At 47.2% G+C, this 18,489-nt stretch overlaps 1 protein-coding gene across 3 annotated transcripts in view; it reads left to right on the top strand.

Moving 5' to 3' along the window:
• Positions 1–18,489, top strand: part of mgat5 (alpha-1,6-mannosylglycoprotein 6-beta-N-acetylglucosaminyltransferase) — a 241,215-nt gene that overhangs the window by 52,267 nt on the left and 170,459 nt on the right. For all 3 annotated transcript variants that reach the window (XM_072472736.1, XM_072472725.1, XM_072472747.1), the window contains exon 3: positions 17,900–18,070. In XM_072472736.1, coding sequence (XP_072328837.1) covers positions 17,900–18,070 — 171 coding nt within the window. The remainder of the gene's footprint in view (positions 1–17,899; positions 18,071–18,489) is intronic.

Below are 18,489 nucleotides of genomic sequence, written 5' to 3'. Positions count from 1 at the left end.
TAATCAATGCTTATGCATAAATTCTACTTGTAAGCTACTTCCCACAACTAACAGGCCAATACTTAACTTTGGAAATGGCCCACCAGGTCAGGGAAACGAATGGCCTTTCATATGGGTTCTGAGCCTGCGGGATTCACAGCTGGTACAGATCAATAGCTAGGAGCGCCTATCTCGTAGCGAGCGTTGAAGTAAGGCTTACGATTTGAGCGGCTGTTGTAGAAGGCTAGCAGAAGGGTGGCAGGTGGAAGAAGGGTACAGAAGGGTTGATTTGAACTTGGACTATTCCTATAGTCCCCAGGGGCCTCCTGCCTTTCGGGGTGGACCCTGTACCTGGTTCCAAGTGATTGCACTTTGTCCCAATCACTTGGTTCGATATTCTCCAATGCTGGAGCAATTCCTTGATCGATGGGCGGTCTTGGGTGATCGTTCACCTCCCTTTGTGTAGGCTCCTGTTGGCGCCGAAGAGTCTGGGTTGGCTTTGTGTGTCTAAATTGTTGCACATTGTTCCCGGGGATTGCTCATTAGTATTCAGATGGCTGGTGTTTTGTTATGCTGATGGCTACAGGTATCGATCTTGTCTGGCCTTCCCAGAGGTGAATACACAGTTTACCTGCAGCTGCTTGTTTTAGTCCTGTTGGCTGATTTTCCCATCAGCCTTTTCCGTTCGCCATTTTAAATCGGCGTTGGCCATTCTAAATCGGGAGTTAGCCATTTTAACTGGCTACATTCCCTCCTTGTGATCCTAACGCGAAGCGTGAAGGATCACATCATTATGTTGCTTTCCATTCCCTGACCTGGTGGGGGGCACTTCCTTCATGGCCTCTGCACTGACCATATCTATGCACAAACATTTTTTAACTAACAATTCTCAGGGCGCTATGTCAGACAGGGATATCCATTACAAAACAATAAACTGGGAGCCTCTAACTTATTCTTAATATACTACACTCGCTTAAACATTCCATTATCCTACCTTCCTCAGTCATACAACAAAATCCTAGCATTTCATACAGTCTTTCCTGGCTTGGCAGTCAAGCTCAGGATCGTACAATTTGCTCATGAAAAGTTCTTTACATCTCTTTATTTACAATAACAATAAACGCAAGTGAATGCATTTTATTACTTTATTGTAGATCGCGGGGGTCGGTGGTCTGATTGTAACCGAACATGGGGGATCTGATCCTATATACCGGGGTTCGAGCGCGGTAGGCTCTCCTTCTCCATTTCCGTAGACTCATAGTCTGCACGATGCAGCAGAGTATCTCCAACGCTAGTAGTGTTTCGATCACATAGGACAGGGAGTACCAGGTTATGAACCTGGCACACCAAGATGATGTAGTGTCGCTGGTGACTGGGCTCTGGGTACTGCGGGAAAGTGAAACATTAACGGCTGGGGGGGGTCTTGAAGTCATGGGGTTCGCGTTCACGCATAACCAAATGTCCAATAGCACAAGGGTGATCCACTTCTCTTTCCTTTTCTTTCTTTGTCTTCTCCGGTCCTGGAGCTTCTGGGGTTCTGTAGAAACAAGCATAGTGTCTGTAATTATCTTTGTTTAATATCTCGTACGCTAGTGTGTCTGTCCTTTGATGCCAATTATTCCCTTTATAATTGGTCACTGTGTGTGACTCCCTCATTTTCTTTCAAAAACAAATTTTTAGGACACGGCACACTTCCCAATAATTAACCAGTGCTGATTTAGCATCCAAATGTTCCAGGATGTAAATAGCAGATGGCCGGCAACTTAAAGGTTATGTAAACAAAACATTTTGAACTGAAAAATGCCAAAATGAGGTGCGTATGGGCCGCGACGGGTAACAGTTGGATGGAGTCCCCGGGTAGGACGGCTACCAATGCCGTATCTCTCCTACCCGAACGTAGTTGACCAGCGGGGGGTTCCCAGGCAGGGCAGGTCTCAAACCGTTTCTCCACTGACTGAGCAACCGACAAGAACGGGCAAAAATGTAGTCATCGTGGTGGGGCTGCCATAGTGGTTCGACCTTCGAACCAGAAGGGCAGTTACGAACGGATGTCTGGTACCCGAACAAGTGTCTGCAAACAAGCTAGTTCCTCTGAACAAGTGTCTGGCAACGGTGTGTCTCTGTAGGCAAGTCCTCGGAGGTTTCGGCCGAATAGGCGTGGGGCAGTGAGAAGAAATTCTCCTGTCGGACATACAACATTTAACAAACTTACAAACAACATAAACATTCTGCAGGTTCCATCAGAAAGGACAACACTTTTCCCAAGCAGTTCCTTTTAAAACATTATCTGGACACCTCAGTTCTCCGTTGCGAACAGGGTCGCAAAGGGATTATCGGTTTGGGAGTCAGACCCAAGGTCGTCCTCTTCTCCCGGGTGCCAAACTCTGGAGTGGATTAGGGCTGAAAGGGCTGCATGGTGAGAGGTGGGGTTGCTCTCGGCGGCGTTGCGGACGAGTCTGACAAACCTGTTAGAGTTCTTTGAAGAGATAACAAATAGGTTAGACCAAGGAGAGCCAATGGATGTTATCTATCTTGACTTCCAAAAGGCCTTTGATAAGGTGCCTCACGGGAGACTGCTGAGTAAAATAAGGGCCCATGGTATTCGAGGCAAGGTACTAACATGGATTGACGATTGGCTGTCAGGCAGAAGGCAGAGAGTTGGGATGAAAGGTTCTTTTTCGGAATGGCAACCGGTGACGAGTGGTGTCCCGCAGGGTTCAGTGTTGGGGCCACAGCTGTTCTCTTTATATATTAACGATCTAGATGACGGGACTGGGGGCATTCTGGCTAAGTTTGCCGATGATACAAAGATAGGTGGAGGGGCAGGTAGTATGGAGGAGGTGGGGAGGCTGCAGAAAGATTTAGACAGTTTAGGAGAGTGGTCCAAGAAATGGCTGATGAAATTCAACGTGGGCAAGTGCGAGGTCTTGCACTTTGGAAAAAAGAATAGAGGCATGGACTATTTTCTAAACGGTGACAAAATTCATAATGCTGAAGTGCAAAGGGACTTGGGAGTCCTAGTCCAGGATTCTCTAAAGGTAAACTTGCAGGTTGAGTCCGTAATTAAGAAAGCAAATGCAATGTTATCATTTATCTCAAGAGGCTTGGAATATAAAAGCAGGGATGTACTTCTGAAGCTTTATAAAGCATTAGTTATGCCCTATTTAGAATACTGTGCGCAACTTTGGGCTCCACACCTCAGGAAGGACATAGTGGAACAGGTCCAGCGGAGATTCACACGGATGATCCCAGGAATGGTAGGCCTAACATACGATGAACGTCTGAGGATCCTGGGATTATATTCATTGGAGTTTAGGAGGTTGAGGGGAGATCTAATAGAAACTTACAAGATAATGAATGGCTTAGATAGGGTGGATGTGGGGAAGACTAGGACCCGGGGGCACAGCCTTAGAATAAAAGGGAGTCACTTTAGAACAGAGATGAGGAGAAATTTCTTCAGCCAGAGAGTGGTGGGTCTGTGGAATTCATTGCCACAGAGGGCGGTGGAGGCCGGGACGTTGAGTGTCTTTAAGACAGAAGTTGATAAATTGTTGATTTCTTGAGGAATTAAAGGCTATGGAGAGAGAGCGGGTAAATGGAGTTGAAATCAGCCATGATTGAATGGTGGAGTGGACTCAATGGGCCGAATGGCCTTACTTCCGCTCCTATGTCTTATGGCCTTATGTTTGAGTTGTCGCAGTGCCAATAATTGGTGTCTAGTTGTGTGGGGACAAAATCGGGGTCGTCAGTGTAGGTCGGTGGTGGGGTTTGTTCAGGAAAGTGATCAGGAAGGGATCACTTGGATCGCAGTCGGAGTTGCTGGGTGTGGGTCCGGTTGCATGGGGATAGTAGGGAGGCTTGCTGTGGCTATCGTCCGAGTCGCTGGGTCTGCTGCTTCAGTCTGTGGGCATTCGGGGGCGGAGTGTATATTTCTCTGGTGGAGTCGAGGTTGGGTCCGTGGCTGGGCTGGACGTGGTGGGGGTTGGTAGGGTTACGTCGGCTGTGGGCGGGGCATGGTGTGCTGCATCGAGCATGACTTGGTGTGCATGGTTCGACTGTGTTCCATAAGCCTTCAGCTGGTTTATATGAAACCACGCAGTCTTACCATTGGGGTACTTTATTTTATAAATGGAAGGGCTTACTTTATCTGCAATGGAATATGGACCCGAGTATTTTGGTGACAGGAATGTGCTGGGGTTATATACAGAAAGCATCACTTGCTGTCCGATACGATACTCAGTCGCATGCACTGTCTTGTCGAAACAAGCCTTGCTCTGTTTCTTTCTGGTGCCCAATTTTACTGCGGCTGCTAGCTGAGCCGTTTTAACATTTGCAACTAATTGCTCCACGGCTTTCTCGTGTGTGAGGGCCGTTACTTCGGGGCTGGTCAAGTCCAAACCTAACAAATATTCTGTGCCTTTCATGGGGCGTCCGGTCATGACGATGTGTGGGGTGTAACCTGTGGAGGTAGAAATAGTGTTACGCAAAAACATCAGCGCAAAAGGGAGGACTGAGTCCCAGGTGGTGGTGTTCTGCTGGACCATTTTTCTGAGGGTGGTTTTTAGGGTCCGATTCATGCGCTCCACGATACCACTCAACTGTGGGTGGAATGCTATGTGGAATTTTTGGGTGATGCCAAATATCATGAGGACGTTTTGCATGACACGTCCCGTAAAATGGGAACCTTGGTCTGATTCAATGCTGTGGGGAAGTCCCCATCTTGTAAAGGTGTGGTGGGTCAGAATCTTGGCTGTGGCTTTTGCAGTGTTTGTGCCGGCTGGGAATGCTTCCACCCATTTTGTAAATGTGTCAATTACCACAAGTACATATTTATAGCCATTCCTGCAAGGGGGCAATGGACCTATAAAATCAATCGGGAGGTTAGTCCAAGGGCCATTAATGGGTCGGGTGTGGCTGAGTTGAGCCTTTTTGGCATATCTGTCCGGATTGTTCTGCGCACAGATAAGACCATTCTCTATGTAATGGTTTACATCTTCCTTTAAATTTGGCCACCAGCAAAGCTGCTTGAGATGGGCTGTAGTGGAATCATTTCCCTGATGTCCATGACCGTCATGGAACAAACCAGTCAATTGATTCCTGTCCTGTTCAGGAACCACATAAAGGGTGTCCTTTAACACCACACTGTCATGTGTGGTCAGTGTATTTCTAAACCTCTCGTAGGTTGCTGGATACTTCAGTTTTACAATCTCCGTGAGATTGCTGTCCTGCTTCTAGGCCTCTACAAGATCCTCGATCTCTGTCTGTGAGACCTGAACTGCACTCACTGGCGCGCTTTCGGGGGGTTTCCAAAAATACCCATGTCTGGAACCTGCTTTAGCCAGTGCGTTGGCTTTCACATTTCCAGGGGGGGAGGAACGATGGTGGCTGCGGACTTTGATGATCCCAAAAGTCCTGTTCTGGGCTTTTTCTAAAATATGACGGAGCAATGGGGCTGAGGGGAGGGGTTTTCCGTTTGCGGAAACAAATCCTCTTGCTTCCCACAGGGCAGAAATTCCGTAAGGCTGTTACAGACAGAGAGGCTGTCCGAGTATATGTCTGCTGGGCTGGGGAAGGAATCTGGGTGTTCCACTATGTATGCGATGGCCGCAAGCTCTGCTGCCTGCGTGCCTAAGTGTCTGGGTACTTTTGACGATATTTCCTCAAGGGCGCGTCCCTGCGTGTCCTCGACATAGATACCTCAATCTGTTATGCGCTTCCCATCCAAGACTGTGGAAGATCCATCCACATAAATCTTTATGGGCTCACACATATCCGTGTGCGGGGGACTCTGAGTTGGATTACCTATCTTTCTGGGGGGTGTTTTAGCGATAAAGGGGCCTGTGTTGTGTGGAGAGATAATCTCACATTCATGGGGGGTTCCGGGGTACTGTAAATTGTCGGCTAAATAGGTGTGTGTCTTTGTCCTTTTCACAGTGATGTCCCGTCCCTGCAAAAGAAGGGTCCATCTAGCTGCTCGAATCTGACTAACTGTACCGTCCTTAAGTCGTGCGTCCAGTAAAAGTTGGGTGGGGGTGTGTTCGGTGAGAATTGTGATGGGGTTCAGTCCGGTAATATACGAAAAGTACTGGACTGCCCAGAAAACTGAGAGCAGGTGCCTCTCACAGACTGAAAATCCCTGCTCCACAGCATCTAAGAGTCTGGAGGCGTAAGCTACGGGCCTTAACTGGTCGTGCCGTTCCTGGAGGAGCACGGCTGAAAGGGTGCGGTCTGTGGTCGCTACCTCCTATGGCGTAAGGGGAAAGCGGGTCTGGAACTTGTAGTGCGGGGGCTGCTGTGAGTGCCTGTTTAAAAGAGTCCACAGCATCCATATGCTGCGGAAGCCATTCCCAGGGGGCTCCTTTTCTTTAGGAGGTCTGAGAGGGGTGCTGCCTTGCTGGCGAAACTGTCAATGTGGTTTCGGCAGTAGCCAACCAGTCTTAAAAACGACCGGAGGGCTGAAACGTTCTGGGGAAGGGGCAATTTAGCAATCGAGTCAATCCTTTTATGCTCGATCTCGCGTTTACCGTGCGTGATAATTGTTTCCAAATATATCACTGTTTCTTCCAAAATCTGGGCTTTTTTGGGGGTTGACTTTACAATCAATTGAATGTAGTAGTTCCAGGAGTTCGGACAGAAGCTCAATGCGCTCTTCCTTGGTGTCTCTGCAGTAGTAGGTCGTCTACAATACTGTACCAGACATTCGGGGCGAGAGAATTTGGCTAAACCTTTGGCAGCTGTCGGTGAAAAATGGAGGGGGAGTTGTAGAATCCTTGTGGCAGGCATGTCCACTTGTACTGCTGATTTTTAAAGGTGAAGGCAAATTTGTACTGGCACGCCTTTGCCAATGGAATGGACCAGAATCCATTACTGATGTCCAAAATCGTAAAGAATCGGGAATTGAGTCCCTGCTTGAGCATGGCCTCGCGACTTGTTGCTACGGTGGGGGCTGCGGCGGGGGTGACTTTGTTGAGTTCCCGATAATTGATGGTCAGTCGCCATGATCCATCGGGCTTTCTCACTGGCCAAATCGGGGCATTATTAGTGGAGGCTACTGATCGAAGTATGCCCTGCTCTAATAAGCTTTTTATTACTTTGGAGATTTCTCCCTCTGCCTCTTGGGGAAATCCGTACTGTTTTTGGGGTCTAGGCTCAGGTCCTGTTACTTGTACGGAGCCAGTCATCTGTCCACAGTTGTGCTTGTGGGTCGCGAATGCTGCCCGGTTCTTTTGCAGAACTGCCCTAACCTGCTTGTCCGTACTAAGTGTGGTCGGCTTGAACCAAAATTCGCCTATGGCGCTAATTTTGTTCATATACTCTCCTATGTTGAGCGTTGCGGGGGCTCTTGCGGATTTTGCCATTTTCCAGACACACTGGTTGACTGGGTCAAATGAAATATTGTGGGAATTCATGAAATCAATTCCCAGAATGTGTTCTGCTGTGTGGGGCAGGTCAGCTAAAACCACGGGGTGCTTGGTGGTAATGTTACCAATTTGAATGGGTACAGGGGCTGTGATGTGTCCCTGCTGTGAGTGGCCTGTAAAGCCGCTGAGGGTGATGGTGGCTGTAGTGGGCCACGTGTCTTTTTGGAACATGGTGGAGGAATTTATTGTGGTGCGGGACCCTCCTGTGTCCCAGAGAAAATCGATAGGCTGTCCCCGAATTTTTGCTGCAACTACCGGTCGTCCTGACCTATCCCAAAGGGTGTTGCAGACCCAACTGGGGGAGCCCGTACACAGTCGGTCCGTTCCGGTCAAGTCCGTCTGACCCGAACGGGTGCTAACGCTATGAATGGGCTCTGTCTTTTTCTTAATCAGAGTGCCCATCTGCTGGGCTCTCTGTGGCTTTTTAGGGGCATTGCACTCTTTTGTGAAGTGTCCCAACTGTCCGCAGTTGTAACACTCTTGTGACTTGGGTGGGGGGCTGTTCTTTCCCTCATTCACCCATGCGGGGTTCTGGTGTGTTTTTACTGCCTGCATATCTGCGCTGGCCTGCTTTCCCTCGCTATTCTTAACTGCGGGATTACTTTGAACAGATTGTTCCCAAACGCGGGACAATCTTTTCACTACCCACTTCTCGTTATGGGCCTCCTCTGAGGGATCAGAACTCGTACAAGCTTTCTGTCCTGTTTCTGTGGCATGGGAGATAAGGGTGCGGGTCCATTTGGCCATGTTGTCTGGGGACAAATGGGCACGGTCTACGTCTCCAAAGACTGCTGCGAAGTGAATCCACAGGCGTCCAGCGAACGCTGTGGGGTGCTCCGATTTCTTCTGCCTACGTTTATTGAGGCCATCTACGGGGTCACCCTGGTTATCCCCGATCGCATCCAAGATCGCGGTATGGATTTCTGCAAGGGTGCCGCCTCCTACATTCTGTGGGTCGGGAAGGGCTGCTGCCACTGACGGATCTAAACTTAAAACTGTGAGCTTTACATGCTCTCGCTCATCCAGGCCGTACATGTGCGCCTGATGTCTAACTGTGGCAAAGAAATGGTGGGGGTCTGAGGTGGGAAGGAACGGTGTAATCTTCTCGCATGCGTCCTGTAATTGGGTCACTGTTAAGGGGGTGGAATATAGATATTCCGCATCGTCCGATGTGGCTGTGCGGTGGGTGGTTACTGGGTTCATTGGAGCGTGAACTATCTGCTGTGTGGGGGGTTGGGGCGCTTTTCTCTTTTGTGGCTTTCCCTGCGCACATGTTCCCTGAACATATCTCTGCGCTGTTTCGTTTAACTCTTCCCCAATTAGGGCCGTCTTCCTGATCTAACTTTTCCCCAAAGGTTTCCTGAAAACCTTTTTGAACAGAAAGCAGCGATTGCAGCTCTGCAATCTGCTTCCGGCACTTTGCGTGATCTAAGGTGCTTTGTCTTTGTTCTGTGGTGGCAGCATGGAGTGCTCTTAATGCTGTCTTTAGATCGCTACACTGTCTCTGTAATGCTTCTACCTGTTTTTCTGTTTCATCACGTACCAAGACTGCACGTTGCGTGTCCTGATAGGCCTTTTCGTATTGAGACTGGAAGCTGCTTAAATGTGCCAGACAAGACTGGTGAGCCCTTTTGGCGTCACCCACCTCTCCATCTTTTGCTGCCAATTTCCTTCTCCAGTCTAAATTCTCCTTTTCTACCTCGCTTACATTGACCTTACTCATCCGATGTATGCCCTCAACTTCTTTCCGGAGCGTCCTAACGACCTCCTCTGTGCCTCGCAATTGTGCCAAGCAGGACACGATTGCCATCGGCTTGCGAGCTTTCCCTCAGCTCTTTTTGTGGATCTCACTCAGGTTCTCCCACCAAGTATGTCCTATACTCCCGGGACCTGATTCCTCGTTATCACAGAAATCATTCCAAAGGGGCCATCCTTTCCCTTTGAGATATTTCCTGGTCTCTTCCTCCCAAATGGGACATTGTCCCACTCTACTGCTGCTGCTCGCTGCGACCGCAAATTCCTCAGAGTTCATGAGGTGCTGCATTGCCATCTTTCCTATCCGAATGCTTCTTCTAAATTTGGAACAGGGGAGCTAAGGCGGTGCTGTAAATACGGGTACGGCTTTCGCTACTTTCCGATATACAAACTTCCGACAGTTTTGACGCAACAAAAATCTATCAGTTTTACCTTAGCCCTGTTAGTTACGCATGCATACACACACTTCCAAATTATGAGTATTGATCAGAACTGCTTGAACACTTGTGGTTTTCTGTTTCCAATTGGATTTCTAATTCAAATTCTTGGGCTGTCCCGGAGTGGTTTTCCACTTCTAGATCGGGTCCTGTCAGGATGTCGCCAAATGTTGCTGCTAACTTTAGCCTTAGTTTAATTGCTCTGTTTTATCATCTTTGCTCTCGAGTCGCCAGGTATCTTTCTGATACCACCACGTGGTTCAAGTCCGAGTAATGATCAATAATCCAACACACTGCTTAGTAAGAGTTAAATCAACGTACATTTGTTATATACAGTAATCAATGCTTATGCATAAATTCTACTTCTAAGCTACTTCCCACAACTAACAGGCCAATACTTAACTTTGGAAATGGCCCACCAGGTCAGGGAAACGAATGGCCTTTCATATGGGTTCTGAGCCTGCGGGATTCACAGCTGGTACAGATCAATAGCTAGGAGCGCCTATCTCGTAGCGAGCGTTGAAGTAAGGCTTACGATTTGAGCGGCTGTTGTAGAAGGCTAGCAGAAGGGTGGCAGGAGGAAGAAGGGTCAATTTGAACTTGGACTTTATTCTTATAGTCCCCAGGGGCTTCCCGCCTTTCGGGGCGGACCCTGTACCTGGTTCCAAGTGATTGGACTTTGTCCCAATCACTTGGTTCGATATTCTTCAATGCTGGAGCGATTCCTTGATCGATGGGCGGTCTTGGGTGATCGTTCACCTCCCTTTGTGTAGGCTCCTGTTGGCGCCGAAGAGTCTGGGTTGGCTTTGTGTGTCTAAATTGTTGCACATTGTTCCCGGGGATTGCTCATTAGTATTCAGATGGCTGCTATCCACTAGGAAAGCTGTGTACCAACTCCATCAGACACTGGGGACCTTTTAAGAACACGGAGAAAAGGCTGGCCGCCTACTGACTCACCAGCTGAGAAAGCAGGCAGCCACGAGGGAAATAGCGCAGATAAAGGATGGCAAGGCAGACTTGTAGCGGAACCAAAAGAGGTCAATCAAGCATTTGAGACCCTCTACCGAGGACTGGACACCTTCGAACCCCCAATGCGGACGCAAGGATGAAACAGTTCCTCGACGAATTGGACATGCCGGTTGTAGGGGAGGACAGATGGGGGAGCTGGAAACACCAATAGATCTGGGAGAAACCATGGAGAGCATCGGCTCAATGCAGGCGGGGAAGGCGCCGGGACCTGATGGGGGTCCCGGCGGACTTCTCCAAAAAATTTGCACACGCCCTGGCCCCACATCTAAGGGACGTGTTTGTAGACTTGCTGACAAGGGGCACTTTGCCTCTGAAGCTAGAGCAGGCCACAATCTCACTGATATCCAAAAAAGACAAAGACCCGACGGAATGTGGATCTTATAGACCCATTTCGCTGCTATGTGGATGCGAAAATACTCGCAAAGGTCCTGGCCAAAAGGCTGAAGAACACCGTACCCGAGGTGGTCGCTGAAGGCCAGACGGGCTTTGTCAAGGGTAGGCAACTCGCTGCAAACATCAGGCAGCTGATGAACATAATAATGACCCCCTATGGGGAGAGAATTCCAGAGATGATCGTCTCCCTGGATGCAGAAAACGCCTTCAAATGAGTCGAAGGGAAGTACCTCCTTGAGGTACTGGAACAGTTTGGGCTAGGAGCAGGATTCACCGCCTGGGTGAGACTCCTGTACAACGTTCCCAAGGCGAGCGTTCAAACTAACACCACCAACTCTGAATACTTCCAGCGACAAAAAGGCACAAGGCAAGGATGCCCACTGTCATCGCTCCTGTCATTAGCAATCGAACCCCTGGCAATAGCCCTACGGGGTGTGAAACACTGGAAGGCCGCCAAAGAAGGGAGCACAGAGTTTTGCTCCATGCAGATGACTTGCTGCTGGTTCAAAGCCACCGGAAGGACTGAAAGCAATCATGTGGATCCTTCTCAGGTTACAAACTCAACCTGGTCAAAAGCGAGGCATTCCCAGTGAACCCAAATGGGGGAGGGACAGAGCTGGAGGGACTCCTGGTCAAAATAGCCCAAAACAGATTCCGATACCTCGGGATCCAAATAGCCAGAGACTGGACACCGATCCACAAGTGGAACCAGACCAGCCTGGTGGAGGAAGTGGGACGCATTTCCCCCTCTCCCTGACTGGGAGAGTGCGAACGATCAAAATGAACGTGCTGCCGAGGTGCCTCTTCCTGTATAGGTCCATACCGATCTTCATCCCCAAGGCCTTCTTCCAGAACCTAGATAGCCTAGTACGAAGTCTTACAACACCAGGTTAAAGTCCAACAGGTTTGTTTCGATGTCACTGGCTTTCGGAGCGCTGCTCCTTCCTCAGTGTGTGTGGTGTGTGTGTGGTGTGTGGTGTGTGTGGTGTGTGTGGTGTGTGTGTGGCGTGTGTGGCGTGTGTGGCGTGTGTGGGTTGTTTGTGTATCCAAACCCCAAATCAACACGGCAAAGAAGGAAAATTAAGGGAGGCCTGGCACTGCCAAACCTGCAATATTACCACTAGGCAGAAACAGCGGAAAGGGTGAGGGGATGGGTGCACGAGCTCAACTCGGAGTGGGTGCAGATGGAGGAGGCTTCCTGCAAGAGAACGACCCTCTGGGCCCTGGCCACGGCAACACTCCGATTCCCCCTTGGCGAAATACACATCAAGCCCAGTGGGGCCAGCCTAGACTACGTTTCGGGCTGGCCCCCATTTGCGGTAACCACAGATTCCCGCCATGCTAGACGCAACGTTTTTTTAAAAAAGGAGACCGGACAGGGGAACGCTGACAGTTAGAGACTTTTACGTAGGGCACAGACTAGCGACGCTGAACGGACTGACGGAGGAATGGGAATTGCCAACAGGACAGGAAATGAGACACTTACAAATAAAACATTTCCTCCGCAAAGAGACAGTAGGGTATCCCAGGGGCCCGGAGACTACACTATTAGAAGACCTGATGACCATGGACAGTAAGGAGGGGAGACTCTGAGAAAATATACAGACAGCTACTGGACAGAGCCCGAACATCACTGGGCGAGACCAGATGAAAATGGGAGGACGAACTGGGGGCAGAAGTGGGATGGGGACTCTCGAGCGAAGCACTGAGCAGGGTCAACTCCACCTCCTTTTGCACAATGCTCAGCCTCATGCAGTTCAAGTTCAAAGTGACGCACAGAGCACACCTGACCAGAACCTGAATTAGCTTCTTCCGAGAGGTGGAGGATAAATGCGAACGGTGCCAAAGGGCCCCATCCAACCATACCACCTGTTCTGGGCTTGTCCCAAAGTAGCTGAGTTCTGGTCAGCCTTCTCCAAGGCAATGTCCAAGGTTGTGGGGCTGTGGGTGAAGCCATGCCCAAATGTGCCAATCTTCGGGGTATCAGAGCAGCCAGGGCTACACATGGGGAAGAGGGCCGATGCCCTAGCTTTTGCTTCCCTAATCGCATGCCGGAGATGCTGATCACTTGGTTACGTATGGTACTGTTTCTAGCACTTGAGTAAATTCATGATTTTGGTAGATTTGGACTTCTCAAGATGCTGGATGGGCTATTAAAGTAAACATATGTTGTTCCTTTACTAATATTGAATGAGCATACCACAATCTGCAACCTCATGGCCCAGCTTATCCTCCACTCCAGGGGATCAATCAGAGTGCAAGAGCATACCAGAAGCAACCTCCAGCATACTGAAAAATGAGATGTCAACCTGGTGAAGCTTACAACACAGGACTACTTGTGTGCCAAACAGCATAAGTAGCAAGTGATAGACGGAGCTAAGTGTTTCCACAATGAACACATCAGATGTAAGCTTTGTCGTCCAGCCACATCCAATCATGATGGTGATGGTTAATTAAACAACTCATTGGAGGAGGAGGCTCCACAAATATCCCCGTCCTCAATGATGCAGGAGCCCAGCACGTATATGCAAAAGACAAGGCTGAGGCATTTGCAACAATCTTCAGCCAGAAGTGCTGAGTGGATGATCTATCTCGGTCTCCTCCGGAGGTCCCCAGCATCACGAATGTCCGTCTTCAGCCAATATGATTCACTCCATGTGATATCAAGAAATGGCTGAAGGCATTGGATACTGCAAAGGCTATGCGCCCTGACAATAGTACTGAAAACTTGTGCTCCAGAACTTGCTGTACCCCTAGCCAAGCTGTTCCAGTACAGCCATGTCTACCCGGCAAAATTGCCCAGTTGGGTCCTGTACACACACAACAGGGTAAATTAAACCCAGCCAATTATCGCCCTATCAGTTTACTCTCCGTCAGCAAAGTAATGGAAGGAGTCATCAACAGTGCGATTATGCAGCACTTCGCAATAACCTGCTCACGGATGCTCAGTTTGGGTTCCACCAGGGTCACTCAGCTCCTGACTTCATTACTGCCTTGGTTAAAACATAGACAAAGAGCTGAATGCCAGAGGTGAGGTGAGAGTGACTGCCCTTGATATCAAGGCAGCATTTGACCAAGTGTGACATCAAGGAGCCGTAGCTAAACTTGAGTCAATGGGAATTGGGGAAAACTCTCTACTGGTTGGAGTCGTACCTGGCACAAAGGAAGATGGTTGTGGTGGTTCGAGGTCAATCATCTCGGCTCCAGGACATCACTGCAGGAGTTCATCAAAGTAGTGTCCTAGGCCCAACTATCTTCAGCTGCTTCATCAATGATCTCCCATCATAAGGTCAGAAGTGGGGATGTTTGCGGATGACTGCACGATGTTTAGCATTATTATCAACTACTCCAGTAATGAAACAGTTTGTGTCCAAATGTAGCAAGACCTGGACAATATCCAGTGGGGGCTGACAAGTGGCAAGTTACATTGGTGTCACACAAGTGCCATGCAATGACCCTTGACATTCAATGGCATTGCCATCGCTGAATCCCCCACATTCCACATCTGGGGGGGTTACCATTGACCAGAATTTGAATGGACTAGCTATATTAATACTGTGGCTACCAGGGCAATTAAAGGCTAAGAATCCTAAGATGAGTAACTTGTTTCCTGTCCACCATCTACAGGGCACAAGTCAGGAGTATAATGGAATACTCTCCACTTGCCTGGATGAGTGCAGCTCCAACAACACTGAAGAAGCTCGACACCATCCAGGACAAAGCAGCCCGCTTGATTGCTCCCCCTCCCACAAACATTAAAACTCTCCATCAATGAACCGTGACAGCCATGTGTACCATCTACAAGATGCACTGCAGTAATTCACCAAGGTTCCTCAGACAGACACATGATCACTGCCTTCTAGAAGGATAAGAGCAACAGATACCTGGCAACCCCACCATTTGGAAGTTCCCCTTTAAACAAATCAGAGTAGATTGTTTTCAATTAATATTGTGTCCTCTTTCTTCAAACTGAAAAAATTTCTGTATAATGGGAATAGATTGTACTGACAGTGTGTAGATAACTTTTACTTATGACCTGACTTGCAGGGACTGTATGCCCCATGGGGACTTGTGTCTCCTTTTTCCCCCTAAAATGGAGTGTGGGGGTGAAAGAAATAAGTAATATAGAGTGCTTTGTGTACATCGTATTTACTGAACTATGTGCTAAGGCGGACATTTTAAGAAAGTGGGATCTCTGTTATGTATTTCTTAAACTTTAATTTGGATTAAAAGCTAGAATATGAGCTAGAACATTAAAATTACAAAGGAAACTGCAAGCTAGTTAGAACACCAAGTTAACTGAAATTGCCTGCCAGTGGCAGCTATCTGTCAATCAACAGGAAGTGGTTGTCAGAATAAGTAGTAACTACTCTAGCAAGAAGCTTACTTTGCATAACTTGGGTGTGAGTCATAAACTCTCTAAGTAGGCAGTATTTGCTACCATGCAGAGTGAAGGAGCAATGAGTACCAAATGAACCAGTTCTAAGTCAGGAATTTGGTGTGTAAGGGTCCTTCCTGTTTATTCCCTTATTTCCATTTTTATTTTGCTGCTGCACTTTTGATCTCTGTATGATTGATGGACATCTCACTTTAAGGCAAGGAGCCTGTACTTTTAATTCAAACAGAAGAATCTGAAGACTGTGCTTGTTTAAACTGGTGATTGAAGACTGGCCAGCATCAGTGAGGACTCTCTTTGATTGATCGGCTGGTGGTCAATGAATTGGTCCAAAATGCTGTGTTCTGCCTGGTAACAGTTGGTAATCTGATCCCACTGGAATTTTTTTCAGAGCTCCAAGGATTGAGTTTGGTTTCAGTTTTGATCTTGGCCCCAGGAAAGGACCTGCTATCCTCTCCTCTCCGATCTTCTCCAGAAAGGCTGTGTTTCTGAACTGACATAGAGCCTGGATGAATCTATGTACTGGCAGAGCAGAACTGACCAACTCTCTCTGAAAGGCAAAGGCAGAACTCTCTTGACAGAAAGATAAAGGCCTGAATGTGAACCTGGAGCTGAAGGCCCAGTTTGATGAGAAATAAGTTGTCCAGAAAGCCTTCTGCCTGTGAGTACTGCATTTTGTAAACTACAGGGGCCCTGAATGAAGGAAGGAATGACTCTACAAAGAAGACCATTACCGGCTGTAAACCAATCTGCTAGCTTGCTGTGAAGAAAATATGCTAAAGAATGCCATCTGAAGCAAAGACTCTTTCTTGTCTTTTGACTTTCAACTGTATTATTTTGTATCCCTTTCCACCCCTCGTGTGTCTGTCTTTTATGTGTAGGTAGAGAGTGGGGACAGTTAAAGAGGGTAGTAGGTGTTCGCCTGTTGTTACCCAGTTGTATTTACTGCATATTTCATGATGGTCCTTGTTATAAATAAACCGTACTACTTGTTTACATTTACAAACCCGGTGACTGTAATTATTGGGCCGCCAAGGGCCAAAGACTTTGAGTGTTTTTATAAGAATGATTGGTTAATTCAGCTGTGTTGCGACTCCGAAGCACATGGGGCTAAAATTGACCACGCACTAGCCCAGGATGTTGTAACAGGTGCAAGTGGAAATTTGCTGCCATGGGGGAAGCAGATGCTGCTTTTAATTATTTTGTTTCTCTCCAGTTGATGTTTTCTTTTTCTGTCTCCAAGCTGAGAGACTGTCACTAGCAATTCATTTACTTTAAATTAGTGACTGGTTAAATAAGCTTGGACCAATATGGCAGGGCAGGTGGTATGCCATGATTGCACCATGCTTTGAAAGTGATCACTTTTCTTTAACTCTTTCCCGCAGAAGACAAAGGAAATTGTCACAAATTGCTGCTGGCGAAACTGGTGCAAGTTGAGCATCGCTTATCCGAAATGCTTGGGCCGAGTGTTGAGCATCGCTTATCTGAAATGCTTTGGCCAAAGCATATCGGATTTTGTAATTTTTCGGATTTTGGAATATAATATGGATGTGTGGCATGCATTGGGAACTGTGCGTATGCAGCACGCATTGGGAACTGCGCAACGCCCAGGGAATCGTGTCATCACGTCAGCATTTGGGGGAACAAAAGTGGGGATTTTGGAATTTGTTTGGATAAGCGATGCTCAACCTGTAGAAACATGCAAATCTACATCATATTGAGGGAATGCTGTGCCTCTGTATAGTTGCTGCAACTATTGATTCCTATTATCTATTGCACTGCAGTTGGTGTGACATTAATTTTCTGTGGTGATGATTTTTCTGCTTTACAAGTTCAAATCATTTCATTACTGGTGAACTTAACGAATAGGTTTGTCAAGAACCATGTGCGTGGTTTTCACGACTGAAGATGCTTTTTTTTTTGGATAGTGGTATCTCGGTTGAGATTTTGCTAGTGAGTCTTGAATTTAATTGTTCATATTTGTACTATTCAACATCTTTATTCCTCATTGAATTATCATTTCATAATCCATGTTTTGACTTAAATCTAGTTGGCCTGGTTTATATATCCGTATGAATTGAAGTAAGAAGAAAATAAAATTTCTGTAAAATCTCAGTTAAGGATTTTGGAACAGTCATGCTGACCAGGATGTTAAATGTCACCAAATATTTACTGAAAAGAATAAGGCCAGTATTTTGGGTTGTTTTTGCTGCTCGTGAAGCTGCTTCACATGATCCTCTCTTCAGTTAGGAGTTTAGAACATACCTCACTGCACAAGAAAGCAGATTAAAATGCAGAATACCTATAGTGAGACATTAGCAAATAGGCTGCAATGCTTGCAAGCAAAGGTAACTTTGTCATAGCATTAACATTGACTACGATTCTCCCTGGAAGTACTGAGCATTTTTCTTTTCATTCTACCTGGATCACATCACATTAAGAGTGATATTTGCTGACAGGTAAAATTAATTATATAAAATATCTTCCAGATTTGAAGAAGACATTGGCTGTCCTCCTTGATAGCATTTTGCAGCGCCTTGGAAAATTGGAGTCTAAAGTGGATAACCTGATGATTTCAAATGGGACAGGAATAAATTCTACTAATGCTACTACTACTGTGAGCCCCAGCTCTGGCACTATTGAGAAAGTTAATGTGGCAGGTAAGTTTGAAACCTGTTTGTTTGTATGTATATAAACCACTTGCATTGCACAGTACTTAATTTTCTTTGGCAGAAAGTAACCAAAAATATCACCCTAAAATATTTGAACATTGGAATAGGAGTAGGCCATTCAGCCCCTTTAGGGTTTTGAAATTCACTTTAATGAATTTGCTTTTAATTCTTTTAACTCCCAGATTTTCCTCCTTCATAAATTCCCTCCCTTTCCCTGCTGCTCCCCCTCAGTCCTCATTTTCACTCGTGCGTCTCCGGACCAGAGCATTAGATTACAAGACCGTAAGACATAAAAGCAGAATTAGGCCACTTGGCCCATCGAGTCTGATCCGCCATTCAACCATGACTGATATTTTTCTCATCCCCATTCTCTTTTTTTTTTTTTAAATATAAATTTAGTGTACCCA

The sequence above is a fragment of the Scyliorhinus torazame genome, chromosome 2 (genome assembly GCF_047496885.1).
Source record: "Scyliorhinus torazame isolate Kashiwa2021f chromosome 2, sScyTor2.1, whole genome shotgun sequence".
Taxonomy (NCBI): Eukaryota; Metazoa; Chordata; class Chondrichthyes; order Carcharhiniformes; family Scyliorhinidae; genus Scyliorhinus; species Scyliorhinus torazame.
Note: the sequence above shows the minus strand (reverse complement) of the source record. Positions and strands in the feature narration are given on the sequence as shown.